Consider the following 18602-nt stretch of genomic DNA (forward strand, 5'->3'; position numbering starts at 1 on the left):
AACCTAACTAACCTAAGGACATCACACACATCCATGCACGAGGCAGGATTCGAACCTGCGACCGTAGCAGCAGCGCAGTTCCGGACTGAAGCGCCTAGAACCGCTCGGCCACAGCGGCCGGCTAAGGGTGAGACCTTGTGCCGGCACATAGCCTACTTCTCTCGAATAGCACCAACGGGGTCGCTGAGATTAGCGTCCCCATACGAAAGACGAATCACTAATAAGAATATCACATGCCCTCACTTCATGAGAGACTGCAGAGAGGTTTGATATTTAATCCAGGAAGTTGGCACAGAGACTGGTGGTCAGGAACGTATTCCCCCACTTCTCCTCCTTTGCTCTCCAAATACTGATAGTGACAATTTTCGACTACCAGGATTCGAACCTGCTTATCTCCGCGTCGAGTGCCACCCACACGCGGGCGTGCCTCGACTACGGAAGCAGGCGTTTGTACATATGATTTATGTATTTTTGTTTTTGTGACATGTTCAACATCCTATACCCTATGGGTCTGGGAATCGAACAGTATATCTAATTTAATCTTATTAAAAACGTGAAATACTTTCTCAGTGTTCAAGGTAAGAAACTTTGATACAGCACAAACTTTTCTTTCTTCCCTAATGTTTGTGAAAGTTGAAAGACCCAGAAAGGATGGCCTAAGTTAATTTATATACTTATATGGATATGGTGTCTGTTCTTTCGGACATGTCCGAAAAAACAGACACCATATCCACATAAGTATATAATTCTGGCAATACCGGCCATGACCTTCTTCTTCTGTGCATATGCACACATATTCCCCAAACTGTTACGGGACTTGGTAAGAATGTCTTCCACGAGTAATGAGTGTGTTGGGGTGGGACACTACGAATGTAGTGTGTGGACATACAAGGTGAAAATGTGGGTCTCGCGGGAGGCCCTCCGTGACTCAGATGGACAGAGCGTCTGCTATGTAAGCAGGGGATCCCAGGTTCGGGTCACGGTCGGGGCACACATTTATCTCCTGTCCCCGTTGATATATATCAACGCCCGTCAGCAGCTGAAGGTATTAATATAATTCTAATTAAGTTAATTTAAGTTCGGAGGATCTGTAGATTGGAATCCAGTGTAAGAGATTGACTGCGGAGGCATGGCATATTCGTAGATACAGCATCGATCACGCTTGTCTGACTGGAAATATCTGATCGCACACTCGAAACGTATAAATCAAGTTACAGTATGCCTCTTCGACATCAAAGCGCGCAATATCAGTAAATAACTGGGTTCAAAAGGAGCAGAATAAGTGGACTCTGGGAAACAGGTTTAGTGTATGTTGACTTCTGGTTCGTAATGGATATACCACCACCACAGTGATGCAGATGTGGAATCCATAACTTGAAGGATATCAGCGACGAGCAGGTGCCAGTCAGTCAAGGTAAAAAAAGCAAGGGATAACCACACTCTTGCCTGCATTGCTGCAACGGACAGTACAGCTATGTGCATAGTGATAATTCAGTGCTGGAGCAATGCCACGTGTGTGGATATGTTTGTATCGATGATTTACGTCGTATGTTGCAGGCTGAAACGGGAACGCGTACGCCCTTGCGTCAGCTCCGATTTGCTTCAATCTGTCTCACTGCGATGGCCACATATGTATTAGATAGTACTGCGGTCGCTACATCCTGGTAGTCTAAATACACTCCTGGAAATGGAAAAAAGAACACATTGACACCGGTGTGTCAGACCCACCATACTTGCTCCGGACACTGCGAGAGGGCTGTACAAGCAATGATCACACGCACGGCACAGCGGACACACCAGGAACCGCGGTGTTGGCCGTCGAATGGCGCTAGCTGCGCAGCATTTGTGCACCGCCGCCGTCAGTGTCAGCCAGTTTGCCGTGGCATACGGAGCTCCATCGCAGTCTTTAACACTGGTAGCATGCCGCGACAGCGTGGACGTGAACCGTATGTGCAGTTGACGGACTTTGAGCGAGGGCGTATAGTGGGCATGCGGGAGGCCGGGTGGACGTACCGCCGAATTGCTCAACACGTGGGGCGTGAGGTCTCCACAGTACATCGATGTTGTCGCCAGTGGTCGGCGGAAGGTGCACGTGCCCGTCGACCTGGGACCGGACCGCAGCGACGCACGGATGCACGCCAAGACCGTAGGATCCTACGCAGTGCCGTAGGGGACCGCACCGCCACTTCCCAGCAAATTAGGGACACTGTTGCTCCTGGGGTATCGGCGAGGACCATTCGCAACCGTCTCCATGAAGCTGGGCTACGGTCCCGCACACCGTTAGGCCGTCTTCCGCTCACGCCCCAACATCGTGCAGCCCGCCTCCAGTGGTGTCGCGACAGGCGTGAATGGAGGGACGAATGGAGACGTGTCGGCTTCAGCGATGAGAGTCGCCTCTGCCTTGGTGCCAATGATGGTCGTATGCGTGTTTGGCGCCGTGCAGGTGAGCGCCACAATCAGGACTGCATACGACCGAGGCACACAGGGCCAACACCCGGCATCATGGTGTGGGGAGCGATCTCCTTCCCACACTGGCCGTACACCACTGGTGATCGTCGAGGGGACACTGAATAGTGCACGGTACATCCAAACCGTCATCGAACCCATCGTTCTACCATTCCTAGACCGGCAAGGGAACTTGCTGTTCCAACAGGACAATGCACGTCCGCATGTATCCCGTGCCACCCAACGTGCTCTAAAAGGTGTAAGTCAACTACCCTGGCCAGCAAGATCTCCGTATCTGTCCCCCATTGAGCATGTTTGGGACTGGATGAAGCGTCGTCTCACGCGGTCTGCACGTCCGGCACGAACGCTGGTCCAACTGAGGCGCCAGGTGGAAATGGCATGGCAAGCCCTTCCACAGGACTACATCCAGCATCTCTACGATCGTCTCCATGGGAGAATAGCAGCCTGCATTGCTGCGAAAGGTAGATATACACTGTACTAGTGCCGACATTGTGCATGCTCTGTTGCCTGTGTCTATGTGCCTGTGGTTCTGTCAGTGTGATCATGTGATGTATCTGACCCCAGGAATGTGTCAATAAAGTTTCCCCTTCCTGGGACAATGAATTCACGGTGTTCTTATTTCAATTTCCAGGAGTGTACTTAAGTGCTATACCGGACAAGCTCCGAGTGCAGTAGGCTGGAGCGACACTGTATGCTGCTACTGGTACCAACCTTCCGCATTTCCGGGATTCTCCTGAAAAAAGCGATTATTTTTTAAAATCTCTCAGCTCCAGGAATGCAACTAAAATCTTCCGAATTTTTTCATCGCGTAGCCGTCGGCCGCGCCAAAAAAATACCCACAGTTCACTGAGTTTGTCTTGGCGGCTGGTCCCGAAGTTCCCTCAGGGCATTTCGAAATCATTTGGAACATTGCACGTCACCGTCACCTGAATCCCATTGCCCCCAACGTGCACTCTCCCATATGAAATTTACACCATTGCCACTGATTGGTATGAGACGCGTACGCGAGTTTCTCGGTTGGCAGTTCTGAATCGATAGTAATTCTGCATCTCCCTCTACCTTGATCGTGTAATTAATTATTGACCAGATGTGGCTGAAGCTGAACGCATTTTGTATTGTAAGCATTAACGTTTAAATATTATTGCTGTTATATTCTTAGTGAAGCATTACGTCGGGTTCAGAAAGCCAAACGCAGACACCACCGAGAAAGGGAAAAGTCAAGAACTATCATACAAGCTTTGACGAAACTTGTTTGAACGATCCTCCGATTAGTGCTTGTTTTTTAAAAAAACGAGATGACTTCATCGCTGAATGTAAAGTATGAAGAACCGATGTTTAAGTGAAATACGAAGGGAATTGTGCATTCGGAATGCTAAAAAAAGCATAAGTTATGTCTGAAAAACAAGATTGCGAAGCCATTAGTTTCTAGATTTTTTGTGAAAAAATATTCACAAGAAGAAAATTTATTTACTTCCTCTGAAGTTACATCTGTATATCAGGGAATTAAACATCACCACAGCTATTCAAGTCAAGACTAAAAGTAAGTTATTTCCTGATTCAGAAGTTGCAAAGAAATAGCAGCCACTGCTGCCGTTTATGCTCCTCGACCCCTATAACTGCCGTCTGGTGTCTGTAAAAGTTGTAGATAGCATTTTGCCCTCTGTATTTTAGGCCTGCTACCGTCAGAATTTCAAAGAGATTATTACAGTCAAGATTGTCAAAAGCTTTCTCTAAGTCTACAAACGCTATAACCGTACGTTTGCCTTTCCTTAACCTATATTCTAAAATAATGCCCTAGGGTCAGCATTGCCTCACATGTTCTAACTTCCTCTGAAATCTAAACTAATATACCCTGAGACAGGATACTGTAAAGAATTCGTGTTAGTATTTTGCAACAATGACTTATTAAAATGATAGTTCGGTAATTTTCACGACTGTCAAAAACAGTTTTTTTTAATTGCAATTATTACATTCTTCTTGAGTTCTGACGGTATCTCGCCTGTCTCACACATCTTGCACACTAGATGGAAAAGTTTTGTCATTGTTGGCTCTCCAAAGACTATCGTATACTTCTGGCCCCTTGTTTCGACATATATCTTTCAAAGCCCTGTCAACATTCTTCTCTTAATATCATATCTCCTATCTGATCTTCATCTGCGACCATCTTCTTTTCTACACTCCTGGAAATTGAAATAAGAACACCGTGAATTCATTGTCCCAGGAAGGGGAAGCTTTATTGACACATTCCTGGGGTCAGATACATCACATGATCACACTGACAGAACCACAGGCACATAGACACAGGCAACAGAGCATGCACAATGTCGGCACTAGTACAGTGTATATCCACCTTTCGGAGCAATGCGGGCTGCTATTCTCCCATGGAGACGATCGTAGAGATGCTGGATGTAGTCCTGTGGAACGGCTTGCCATGCCATTTCCACCTGGCGCCTCAGTTGGACCAGCGTTCGTGCTGGTCGTGCAGACCGCGTGAGACGACGCTTCATCCAGTCCCAAACATGCTCAATGGGGGACAGATCCGGAGATCTTGCTGGCCAGGGTAGTTGACTTACACCTTCTAGAGCACGTTGGGTGGCACGGGATACATGCGGACGTGCATTGTCCTGTTGGAACAGCAAGTTCCCTTGCCGGTCTAGGAATGGTAGAACGATGGGTTCGATGACGGTTTGGATGTACCGTGCACTATTCAGTGTCCCCTCGACGATCACCAGTGGTGTACGGCCAGTGTAGGAGATCGCTCCCCACACCATGATGCCGGGTGTTGGCCCTGTGTGCCTCGGTCGTATGCAGTCCTGATTGTGGCGCTCACCTGCACGGCGCCAAACACGCATACGACCATCATTGGCACCAAGGCAGAAGCGACTCTCATCGCTGAAGACGACACGTCTCCATTCGTCCCTCCATTCACGCCTGTCGCGACACCACTGGAGGCGGGCTGCACGATGTTGGGGCGTGAGCGGAAGACGGCCTAACGGTGTGCGGGACCGTAGCCCAGCTTCATGGAGACGGTTGCGAATGGTCCTCGCCGATACCCCAGGAGCAACAGTGTCCCTAATTTGCTGGGAAGTGGCGGTGCGGTCCCCTACGGCACTGCGTAGGATCCTACGGTCTTGGCGTGCATCCGTGCGTCGCTGCGGTCCGGTCCCAGGTCGACGGGCACGTGCACCTTCCGCCGACCACTGGCGACAACATCGATGTACTGTGGAGACCTCACGCCCCACGTGTTGAGCAATTCGGCGGTACGTCCACCCGGCCTCCCGCATGCCCACTATACGCCCTCGCTCAAAGTCCGTCAACTGCACATACGGTTCACGTCCACGCTGTCGCGGCATGCTACCAGTGTTAAAGACTGCGATGGAGCTCCGTATGCCACGGCAAACTGGCTGACACTGACGGCGGCGGTGCACAAATGCTGCGCAGCTAGCGCCATTCGACGGCCAACACCGCGGTTCCTGGTGTGTCCGCTGTGCCGTGCGTGTGATCATTGCTTGTACAGCCCTCTCGCAGTGTCCGGAGCTAAAAGTTCATCTCGCATGTATAGACCCTCTACATATCCCTTACACCTTTCAGCTTTTCCTTCTTTGTTTAGAACTAGTTTTCCATCTGATCTCTTTATTCATACAAATGCTTCTCTTTTCTCCAAAGGCCTCTTTAATTTTTATATAGGCGGTATCTATGTTTCCCCTGGTGAAATATGGTTCTAAATCCTTACATTTGTCAAAAAATGGTTCTGAGCACTATGGGACTTAACTTCTGAGGTCATCAGTCCCCTAGAACTTAGAACTACTTAAACCTAACTAACCTAAGGACATCACACACATCCATGCCCGAGGCAGGATTCGAACCTGCGACCGTAGCGGTCGCGCTGCTCCAGACTGTAGCGCCTAGAACCGCTCGGCCACTCCGGTCGGCCTTTACATTTGTCCTCTAGCCATTTCTGCTTAGCCAATTTGCACTTCTTGTAAGTGTCATTTTCTAAACGTCTCTATTCCTTTTAGCCTGCTTTATTTGCTACATTTTTGTATTTTCTCCTTTCATCAATTAAATTCAGTATCTCTTGTGCAATCCAAGGATTTCTATTAGGCCTTGTCATTTTAGCTATTTGGTCCTCTGCTGCTTTCACTATTTCATCTCTCAAGGCTACCCACTCGTCTTTTACTGTATTCCTTTGACCTGTTCTAGTCAACCGTCCCCTAATCCTTCCTCTGAAACTCTCAACCTTTGGTTCTTTCAACTTATCCAGGCCCCATCTCTATAATTTCCTACATTTCCCCAGTTTATTCAATTTTGATCTACAGATCATAACCAATAAATTGTGGTCCGAGTCCACATCTGCCCCTGGAAATACCTTACAATTTAAAATATTGTTCCTAAATCTCTGTCTTACCATTATATAATCAATCTGAAACCTTCCGGTGTCTCTACGTCTCTTCCACGTATACTACTCCAGTTTACGATTCTTAAACCAAGTGTTAGCGATAATTAAATTATGCCTTGTGCAAAATCCTACCAGCCGGCATCCTCTTTCATTTCATTCCCCCAGTCCATATGCACCCACTATTTTTCCTTCTCTACCTCTTCCTGCTATCGAATTCCAGTCCCCCATCACAATTAAAGTTTCGTCTGCTTTAACTATCTGAATAATTTCTTTTATCTCATCATACATTTCTTCAGTCTCTTCATCATCTCCGGAGCTAGTTGGCATATAAACTTGTAATGCTGTGGTAGGCGTGGGCTTCGTGTCTATCGCGGCTACGGTAATGCGTTTACTTAGTGTTCATAGTAGCTTACTCACATTCCTATTTTTTTAAACCCACTCCTGCATTACCCTACAAACTTGTATTCACCTGATCAGAAGTCCTGTTCCTCCTGGCACCTACCTTCACTGATTCCCACTACATGTAACATCAACCTATCCATTTCCCTTTACAGTTTTCTAGTCTACCCGCCCGATTAAAGGATCTAACATTCCACGCTCCGATCCTTTGGGCGCTAGTTTTTTTTTTTTTCTCCTGATGACGACATCCTCCTGCGTAGTACCTGCCAGGAGATCCTAATGGGGGACTGTTTTAGGTCCGGAATATTTTATCCAAGAGGACGTGATCATCGTTTAACCTTACAGTTGAGCTGTGTGCCCTCGGTCGTCTGCAGTACCAGAACACCACCGCCGTTATGGTTGATGTTACCAGACCCGATCAGTCAATCATCCAGACTGTTGCCCCTGCAACTAATCAAACGCTGCTGCCCCTCTTCAGGAACCACAAGTTTGTCTGACCTATCAACAGATACCTGTCCGTTGTGGTTGCACCTACGGTACAGCTATCTATATCGCTGAGGCACGGATGCCACCTCACCGACGGCAAGGTCCATGGTTCATGGGGGGACTGATACCATAGGCTACGGAATATATTGCTTCACGAATAACGTGTTAAATAATTAAGACAGTACGGCAACAATTATAACTTTTCATGTAAATTGAAGTTGGACGGGGGGGAAAGGGAAGGGCTTACTGATGTCAGCTGCATCAGGACATTACGCGGAATCAGCGGCGACGAGTGAAAATGTGTACCAGATCGTTATTCGAACCCGGTATCTCTTGTTGACTAGACAGGTGCGTTAACCACTGCGCCATCCGGGACACAGTGTTATCGCAACTTCACGGACAATCTTGGCACGCCTCATGGCGACACACATTCCCACTAATCGCCACCTATACGTAGTCCCTGTCCATTTCCTCCATGCTCGCTGCTCTGAGATTTCCGTAGGAGGTCGGTCGTACTTGTGCATCCACACTGAAGAAGGTGGGTCCATTGCCCACCTAGGTGAAACAACTATACGAATAAGTGGTGTCTGTTCTTTCGGACATGACCTAAAGAGCAGACACCACACATTCGTACACTTTTTACATGAGAGGGATATTAGGGCCAATAAATAGAACAACTGAATAAGAAATTATGACACACACACACACACACACACACACACAGTAATGCGCATGCGTTTATACTTAAAACAGTACCTGTGTAGGAGATGTTTTCTTTCTGAACTTACCTGGTAGATATGAGAAGTAATAAAATTCCAAGTACATAAAACTGTGTGTCATTTGCCATGTACCAGCTCCACAGCATACACTGAAATAATGAGAACATAGCATTTGATAATCTGATTCTCAAATTAGGAGTGTGTTAACTAAATACTATTAATCTGAAATGCCTCTACGGATAATTTAATTTGTCCTTTGGACTGATAGGAAGCATGGCATACCTACAGATTAAACCAGGGTAAATTAATTTGATGTAAAGAGACAGCTTTGTTATTAGGTATTAGATGCAACACATGAAAGCTAACTCTGTTAAGTAAATGAACATGAGATAATTCAATTTTTAACTTCTAACATATAGGTGTATAAAATATTTTGGTGAATTTTTATTAAAATTTTACTTTTATTAAAATTTTTATTAAAATTAAAATTATAAAATTTTTATTAAAATTAAAAATTAAAATTAGATTTTATTTAAATTTATTAAAATTACTGGGAAATTTGCCAGTGGTTCTACAAACCATATTTACATAGGTAATTTTAGCTCTGCGTTAGCATTATGAATGATTATCAGCATTAGTACGTATTCACAAATAACAATGTGTCAAAAATAAAATTAAACCACTATTAAAACGAAGGACACCTTCTTAGTTTTTTGACAATCAACAAGCATGTATACAGGGGCTAGACAAAAATATGGAAATACCAAGAACACAATACATTACCATGCCAGATACGGTGTAAGAAACCCGTTGGCATTCAAAACAGCTTCCAGTAGTCTCGGAATGGATAAATACAGGTCCTGTGCGGTTTTTAAGGGGATCTTATATCATTTTTCTGCAAAATAGTGACAAGTTTAGATAACCATTATGGAGATGGGTAGCGGCCACGCATCTTTCTCTCCAAAGTAGACCACAAAGACTGTATAGGATCCTGATTTGATGACTGGTGGCCAGGACAGATGCGACAATTCATCCTCGCGCTCACAAAACCCCGCAAGCTGTGTGAACAAGAGGCCTGACGTCTTGGAACATAGCATCACCATTGGAGAACAAATACTGAACTTTGGGATGGATCTGATCAGTCAAAATGTTCACATAATCCTTCGGAGTAAGGCAACCTTGCAGAGTTCTCATGGGGCCTATGTAATACCACGATAACACCGCTCAAAACATCACCCAACCTCCGCCATGTTTCACTCTTGTGTCGTACACACTGCCAGAAGTTGGAAACATTGTGAAAAAGAAGTCATCCAACCATATGACTTTCTTCCATTTCTTCGTAGTGCATGTTTTATGGCTTCGACACCACGTTTTCCTGAATCGGGCATTTCATCACTGATGTGTGATTTTGGACTTCCACCTCGCGCTGCAGTTCCTTGCTAGTGTAGCTCCCTTCGTGTTGTTTTGGTGCCGGTCGCTGTGGCCGAGCACTTCTTGGTGCTTCAGTCCGGAACCGCGCTGCTGCTGCGGTCGCAGGTTCGAATCCTGCCTGGGGCATGAATATGTGTGATCTCCTTAGGTTAGTTAGGTTTAAGTAGTTCTAAGTCTAGAGGACTGATGACCTCAGCTGTTAAGTCCCATAGTGCTTAGAGCCATTTGAACCATTTTTTGTTGATTTGGTGCTGACAGGGTTCGCGAGTGCGACATTCAATTCTGCAGTGACTTTTGCAGCTGACGTCCTCTTATTTTTCTGTATAGTCCTCTTCAATGACCGTCTGTTACTATTACTCAACACACACTTTCGTCCACGTTGTGAGTTAGCGCATGATGTCTTCCTCCCCTTTCTCTTCTATGCGGTACAGATCTTCGATACTGTGCCTCTTCAAACACCAAACACTTCGGCTACCTTGTTTACGAAAGCACCCACCATTCGAGCAGCAATAATTTGCCCACGTTCGAATTTAGTGAGCGCCGATATAATGCACTCACAACTACACAGAACAATATTCTGATCACGACTGACACTTTCAATGTACTGAGGACATTGCGCAGGTGATGGTCAAGCGCAACCTGAAGGCTTGGCTAACATCTGCAGGATGTATTTCTTGTGGTGTTTCCATATTTTTGTCTAACCCCCGCAACTGAAGCCTAACATCATCCTGAAATCCCTACGATATTATTTAATACGTAATAACTGTTACAGATATTTCATGTTGATGTGGTCACTACCGATGTTTGCACTCGCAAGCTCATCGTTATATCGTCCAGCTCCATACGAAATGCAAGGAACAAAATATACCTCTTTGCACGACCTTTATTGACCTCATTAAGGGATGTGAATCAATAAACTGTGAATCTTTATGGAAAATTTCAGCTCTGTGTGGTTTCCCACAGAAATTTATTGCCACCTTGTAATCGCTCTACACAGATAGGATAGGACCTGTCATTGGCAATGAATTTTTGGTGAGCCATTCCATATCAGTGCCGTTATTCAGCAAAGATGTATGATTGTTCCTACACTGTTTTCTTACCATGTTGTTGCGGTTATACAGTCAATTGTAGATGATATTCTTGCAGGAATACAATTAACTTACAAGATGTATGGGAAACTTTAATTTGAGCCGTCTAAAAGCAAGGGTCCTGAAACTTTCTGCAGCTGAGTTACGGTACGCTGATGACAACGCAGTTTTAACTTACCACGATTTAGAACTAGGATTAATCCTGAATGCCTTCTCCACAGCATGCATAAAAATTAGTCTCACACTGAATATCACTAAAACACAGATTCTTCATCATTTTCCATGTCGGGAGAAATGGGAAATACCAGTGTCACCATCGGAAGAGTGAGTCTTCAAGTAGTTAACACATTTCTTTATCTTGGCAGCATATTCTCATCAAGTGCATCTAATGATTCGGAAATTCAGTGCTGAATTAACCGTGCTGGAGAGCCCTTTTGCATATTATGATCCCTAGTGTTTGAAAATCATGACCTTAATGTTGCAACAAAGATCCTCGTATAATTTTCAGTTGTAATTCCCACACTGATTTATGGATCTGAATCCTGGACATGTTACAGATGGCATCTTAAATACTGGGACAATATAACTAGAGATGCCTGAGGGGATTCTGGATGTAACATGGCAAGACAGACACACAAATATTAACCTACTTGAGGAGGCATACACAATCAGTACACGAGCGATGGTTTTAAGATGCCAGTTGCGAATAGCAGGACATGTAGTCTGCATGCTCAGTGATCACATTTCCTAACAAGTGTTTTACTCTGAGCTACCTGTGGGCAACGGCTGTGTGGGAGGTCAGAGAAAACGATTTAAGGATGCAATTAAGGCTAACATGGAGAGGCGTCATATTAATGTTAACAACTGGGAGATCTCTGCCCTTGACCGTACATCCTACAGATCAGTAGTCCACCGCGGGAAACTTCTTTTTGGAGGAAACAGGCAAAAACTAGCAATTGATGAGAGGTAGCGTAGAAAACGAAGTACTGAGACCAACCTGGAACCAACTGTCACAATTGCGGAAAATTGAGTACCTCTTGCATATGTCTGTACGGTAAACACCGGACTCTCAAATAATTGGAAGAGCAACCTACTCGCTACGAGTATTTCTTGTGACGATTATGATCTCCTCATAGACTGGTCTGAAAATGTTTCTTCAGCACGGGACTATCAGTACTGCATATGAAATGCTGATAAGGACGTATGTGATTGCAAATAATGTGTGAGAAGAAAACGGCTGGGAGGAAGTTCACAGCACGATAAAATTAGCAGTGGCGTCCGAAATGGCCTATATTTTGCGAATCCAACTCTTAAGCGACATTACGAAACTATACAGGGTGAGTCCGTAAGTATTACCACCAAGAATAACTCCGATAGTATGATAGAAGCTGAGAAGTTTGTGGGACAAAAGTTACATGGGACCACGGGGACCGTAATATGACGTTGAATTTTTGTTGCTGGGTGGGATCGCTTCAGAGATATGTAGGTCAACTTTGATTGGGATGCTATAGTTTGGTACTTGGGATGCTATAGTTTGGTATTATTTTCTGATAGCGGCTATCGAGACAAATCCAATGATGTGTAACAGTAAGGTCTTTGAAGGTCAACAAGGTCAAAAAGGTGGCATGAACGCCCATTTACAGAAGGTGTTCGAAGTGATGACCATTGGTACCAATGCAGTGCTGAAATCTTTTTATCATGGATTGAGTGGTATTCTTTATCACATCAGCACTTATCGAAGCACTTGTTCTGACAATTCTCTGTCGCTTTACTTCAGGTGTAGTTGGAACATCTTTATAAACAATGTCTTTTACGAATCCCCATAAGAAAAAATCCAGAGACGTCAAGTCTGGCGAACGAGCCGGCCACGACACATTTCCTCCGCGTCCAATCCAACGATTTGGGGTTTGTCTCTGCAAATCATTTCTAGCCATTAGCAAAAAATGTGCCAGACACCTATCGTGTTGATACCACATTCTGTTCCTTGTTCCAAAAAGGTATTTCTTCCAATAACATATATAATGTTTCCTGCAGGAATTTGGTGTACTTCCTACCATTAAGATTTCCTTCGATGAAATAGGTGCCTATAATTCCGTCCTCCAGAATCCCACTCTATACATTCACCGACCACGGTTTTTGGTGTGCAACTTGCCGCAGCCAACATGGATTTTCAGACGCCCAATAATGCAGGTTATGCAAATTAACATTTCCATGTTTCGTGAATGTAGCCTCGTCAGTAAATAAAATCAAATTAAGTAATGTGTCATCCCTGTGAATCTGAAGTTGAGCCCATCGGCAGAATTCAATGCGACGCATACAATCCGTACCAGTTAATCCTTGGTGGAAACTGGTATGGTAAGGATGATATTTATGGCGATGCAGAACACGAACAACACTACTCTGGTTCGTGCCAGATTCCCTTGCGATTTGACGCGAACTAACACAAGGATCTCGAACCACAGTGGCAAAAGTACTAATTTCCGTTTATTCGTTAGTAACTTTCCTTTGCCGGGTATGTTTCCGATGCGTTAAAGATCCAGTTGTTCTCAATTTATCATACACATATTTAAATGTACGACGTGTAGGGTGAGTACGTTGAGGATATCTTTCAGCGTATAAGTCTCTAGCTCTCACTGAATTTCGTTGGCATTCTCCGTAAATGAGAAGTATATCGACTTGTTCTTCGAAGGAATACATCATTCACATTCGTTTTATTCGACGATACTAGTTCCTATAAGTGTTGTATTGCGAAACCGTCGAATGGTGCTTATTTGTCAATGGCACGTTGGATGGATAAGTCGTATGTGGCGAATATTTACTATTTGCACGATATACGAGAGAGAATATTGTAAGAGCATGTGCTTCGATACGTGCCGAAGTGATAAGGAATACCACTCAATACAGGATAAGAAGATTGCAGCACTACATTGATACCAATGGTCATAACTTCGAACACCTTCTCTAAATGGACGTTCATGCCATCTTTTTGACCTTCGTTGATCTTCAAAGACCTTACTGTTACACATCACTGGATTTGTCTCGATAACCGCTATCAGAAAATAAGTACCAAACTATAGCATCCCATAAAAAAATAAACAGAGTTGACCTTCATATCTCCAACACGACCCCACCTAGCAACAAAAAACCAATGTCATATTATGGCCCCCGTTTTTCCATGCAACATTTGTCCCAAAAACTTTTCAGCTACTATCATACTTTCGGAGTTATTCCAGGTGACAATAGTTAGTGACTCGCCCTGTATACGAATAAATAAGTTTTGAAAAGTAAGTGTGCCACTATTTATAAATAATGAACGACACTAGGTTAACAACACAAGTCTTAGAGTAGATCTTCGTACAATAAGTTAACAAGAGAGATTCGAGAGGTTAAATAGGATTTAAAAATAAACAATACGAAAAAGAAGAAGCAACAGAAAGAAGGAAGAAAATGTTAAAATTTGAAGGATTCTAAGATATAAGTGCGAAGAAAACAGGCACCAGGTGGTCTGAGGAAAGGAAAACGAAACGCGGTGAAAAGACGTAAGGATATTAGATTTAAAAAAATAGCAAGGATTTGGAATTTGGACATTGTCCCTCGTTGGCCATAATGGAGAAAAAAAAAATAGCTGCGGCTGAGATACATTAAGGAAAGTTACACGGGTAGTACTTACCATTTCTTTCCTGGGGAATAAGCTGTTTATATAAAGAGCGTTGCGCCACCAGAAGTTTTCACAATTAATGTGGTCGAACACGTTGGGCTCAAATACTGATTTGTTATTCAGCCACTTCATACTCAGTTCTACCAAGCCTAACACATAAAGGTACACCGGAGTTAACCTGCCATAATAAAGAAAAAGCGTATTAATTGTAAAGACTAGTACGAAACAAAATCAAAAATCATTGAAATACATTAACAGAAAGACGCAGAACTAGAATATTGTGCCCCAAGGTAGAAATAAATCGTTTTAAGACAATGACAGTGAAAGTAGCATCAAAATTTAAGTAGATTTTTCATAAAGAATTCTGAGAACTGAGAGGAGGAACCAACTTCCGTCGCCTGGAAAAGAAATCTGCACGTGTTCCTCTCTGCGCCCTTGCTGCCTCGTAAAATAGCATGTCGGACACTAAAGTACACAATGAACCTTTTTGTCAATATCATTTCTCGTTGATCATGTAAACACTTCAATGTCGATTCTACAAATACTGTTTTGGTTTCCGTTTTTTGACTCCCACGATCTTTATTCAGCACGTGTAAAGGCTCTTTCGCATTTGAATGGTGATTAGGTTATCAGGTTGCTATTTGCTTTTGAAATGTGTGCTATTGTGCGTGCACGGTTATTAAAATTCAGAGAAGTTTGTTTCAAGACAAAGTGAAAACAGTGGAAATATTTTTAACCTATTGTTGGCGTAGCCTTCCCTTACCTAATGAAACGATAGAATACGAGCTTGAAAAATTGCAGCACTCCTGATTTTATAGTGGCTGGAGCCCTCGTCTTGGTTTCATTGTCTTTGGAAGCGGCTGACCTGAGGAATAAGAAAGTTACCAGCAGACCACTGAAAAAGAAAAGAAACTATTAAATTTTTGTTGTTGCAACTGGAGTTAAATGACTGTTTCTACAAACATTTTTCATTGCATTTATTCCGATATAAAGTGCACCCGCAGTTGCAGTCGCAACTGAGGTTTAACCCAGATTTAATAACGTTATTAGTAAGTGATAGGAATCTTTGAAAATGGATTGCCCAGTGAGTGGTTTTCACCAGTGAACAAATGGTTCAAATGGCTCTGAGCACTATGGGACTCAACTTCTGAGGTCATTAGTCCGCTAGAACTTAGAACTAGTTAAACCTAACCAACCAAAGGACATCACACACATCCATGCCCGAGGCAGGATTCGAACCTGCGACCGTAGCGGTCTCGCAGCTCCAGACTGCAGCGCTAGAACCGCACGGCCACTTCGGCCGGCACCAGTGAACAGCCTCAAACTTACCGTGTGCTGATGGAATGTTCTTTCTTTTCCTGGTAGAAATATGAATAGTGATGGAGAGACACTGATCATGTTTCAGGCGTGCGCTGAACACGTTTTTGTGAAGTCGTTAGAGATAGACCAGTAGCTCATTTTTGCAGAAGGTGGGGAACGGAAAAGTTCGTGGCTTTGTTGAGGGGACAGCAGTAGTTCATGGCAACCAAGCAAGACTTCTATCAGTGCAGCTTTCAAATAAGAGATACTTCTCTGGTTAAGTGGGAAGGACGTACGTACGAGCATGTACATCCCCCATATATTAACATAAGATTCACATTAAAGCCCACTGTGTTCTATCTGTTATTTTACGGATTAGTCTTGTCGTGATTAGACACTCATTGAAACGTCTCCACGCGATAATTCACCATCTCTCAAAACAAGAGAGATCATGGCAATCTGTTCGAATTTCAACACACACTGGCACGATAGCCGGCCGTAGTGGCCGTGCGGTTCTAGGCGCTACAGTCTGGAGCCGAGCGACCGCTCCGGTCGCAGGTTCGAATCCTGCCTCGGGCATGGATGTGTGTGATGTCCGTAGGTTAGTTAGGTTTAATTAGTTCTAAGTTCTAGGGGACTGATGACCCCAGAAGTTAAGTCGCATAGTGCTCAGAGCCATTTGAACTGGCACGATAATCAGCTTGCGTTCGGTTTTTGGCTGTACTGCACACTTCTCGCTGCAGTGTCACCCATCTGCCAAAATTTAAAATTCTATTACCATGAAGAATAGCAAATAACGAATGGTCAGTTATGAGAAGAAAATGTGATTAAATTCTTAGGTAGTTTGGGTATACACAAAGTGAAAAATTTATTACACACAGTGTCACCTCTGTCAGGAACAACGGCCTTAGTCCAGTTGTGGAACGTGTCGAACAGAGGTTGGATCACAGATACGGGTACGTCATTCAGTGACACTTCAAATCTTTTCCAGAGTAATGACTGGCATGCCAGTCTCTCGGTAACCCATGACCAGATGTTTTCAGTGGGTTAGAGATCAGGAGAACGTGTTGGCCAGGGAAACGGTCGAAAATACTTTGTACCGAGGTGGGCAAGAACAGAGCGGCCAACAAGAAGTTTGTCCTTATAGAACACAGTCACCGACATTAACACGCAGAAATGTAAAGCCTGCTGTCCAAACTACAAGCTTTGCGAACCAGAAGTGATCATGCCGAGTATCTAATGACACCTGTACTATCACTCCAGGTGGTGGGCACGTATGGCGATGACAAATGAAATCTGACAGCGTTAGTTCTCCTGGGGACCTAGGAACACAGATACGCCCATTGTGATGCTGCACACAGAGCCGTAATTCGTCTGAGAACAGGACGTGGTGCCTCTCATGTGTTCAGAGTAGTCGTTGGGTGTACCACTGTCAGCGCCCCTTTCTCTGCTGTCACGTCAATGGAAGCAGCAACAATGGTACCTGTGTTGACAGTCTTTGGTGCTCCATACATCGTCGCTCAGTCATTGTGGGCACTTGTCATGGTGCGAACAAGCCCATTTCTTGACTCAAAGCACTTGACTTGGCTGTACAATCCTGCACGGCCGAGCGAACAATATGTCTGTCCTCTCGGGCTCTAGACCCACAGGCTCGCTGAGATCCTGCGATACATCGAATATGGCTCTCGCGAATCTATTGTTTCTATGTTCACATGACTGTCATGGGATCCTGACTAACGCTAGCAGCAGTATCACGGAACAGTAAACGGCAATCTCCAGAGGCCACGATCCTGCCGCTGTTGAATCCCGACACGGACTGCTAGACATTTCTTCGTCTTACATCAGATATAACACAATTTTCTCACAAAAAAATCAGCAGCTGAATGTGATTTCTGAGTGAGAAAACTTCAGCATAGCCTTTCTTTATGTGCAGAATGTAGATGGCGTTACTCCCGCCTATTTTTGGTGCGACTGCGCTGAAGTGCTAACTACTTGCACATTCAAATATGTAGTACACTTGGTACTAATTTCACGTCTGTTGCATGCCATCTCCTTGATGCTGAAATTTCAGTGACCAGCAGTGTATTCCAAACACAAGATTCCGAGGTTTTTGTCTTCTCATTCCTTGCAGTCGGCATGTATCAGGATGCACCCGATTCATCAGGGTAGGTAACCTCTTTGCAAGCTTCAATCGGCCAATGGCAGTGTTCCCGCACCCGTGTTAATCTCTGTGTTCTGTGACGTGGAGTGAGCAGAGAAGCACCAATGGGCTCGTAGCTTCTGTACTGGTAGCTTCTGTACCCAATAGCGGTAGAGAGGTTGTGGATGTTATCGCTGCTTTTTGGACAGAGTTATCCAGGACTGAGTTAGCGGGTGGCTAACACCGTCGTATCACGTTTATACAACGATAAAAATCTCACTAGGCTGTGGCGAGCCCTGTCTTCTAGACAATGTTGCTCACAGCAGTTGACTGGTGGCAGTGGTTTTTCCCGAATTGAGGTGTACATTGTACACTCTCAACACGGCGTCTTGTAGAAAACCTAGTAACTGGACGATCTCTGACATCGCATCCATCGGGCATCCACGATTTGGCCACAATCAAATGTACTGATATCGTGTGTCTTATCCGTCGTGCGATCTACCACCAGTATAAAATC

General features: G+C 44.5%; 1 protein-coding gene across 1 annotated transcript in view; it reads right to left on the bottom strand.

Annotated features, from left to right (window-relative positions):
• Window positions 1-18602, bottom strand: part of LOC126249453 (nose resistant to fluoxetine protein 6-like) — an 82471-nt gene that overhangs the window by 43087 nt on the left and 20782 nt on the right. The window contains exons 6-8 of the mRNA XM_049951106.1: window positions 15410-15541; window positions 14659-14824; window positions 8539-8618 (exon numbers count right to left, since the gene is read on the bottom strand). Of these exons, the coding sequence (XP_049807063.1) occupies window positions 8539-8618; window positions 14659-14824; window positions 15410-15541 (378 nt within the window). The remainder of the gene's footprint in view (window positions 1-8538; window positions 8619-14658; window positions 14825-15409; window positions 15542-18602) is intronic.

The sequence above is a fragment of the Schistocerca nitens genome, chromosome 3 (assembly GCF_023898315.1).
Source record: "Schistocerca nitens isolate TAMUIC-IGC-003100 chromosome 3, iqSchNite1.1, whole genome shotgun sequence".
In the NCBI taxonomy this organism is placed as follows: domain Eukaryota; kingdom Metazoa; phylum Arthropoda; class Insecta; order Orthoptera; family Acrididae; genus Schistocerca; species Schistocerca nitens.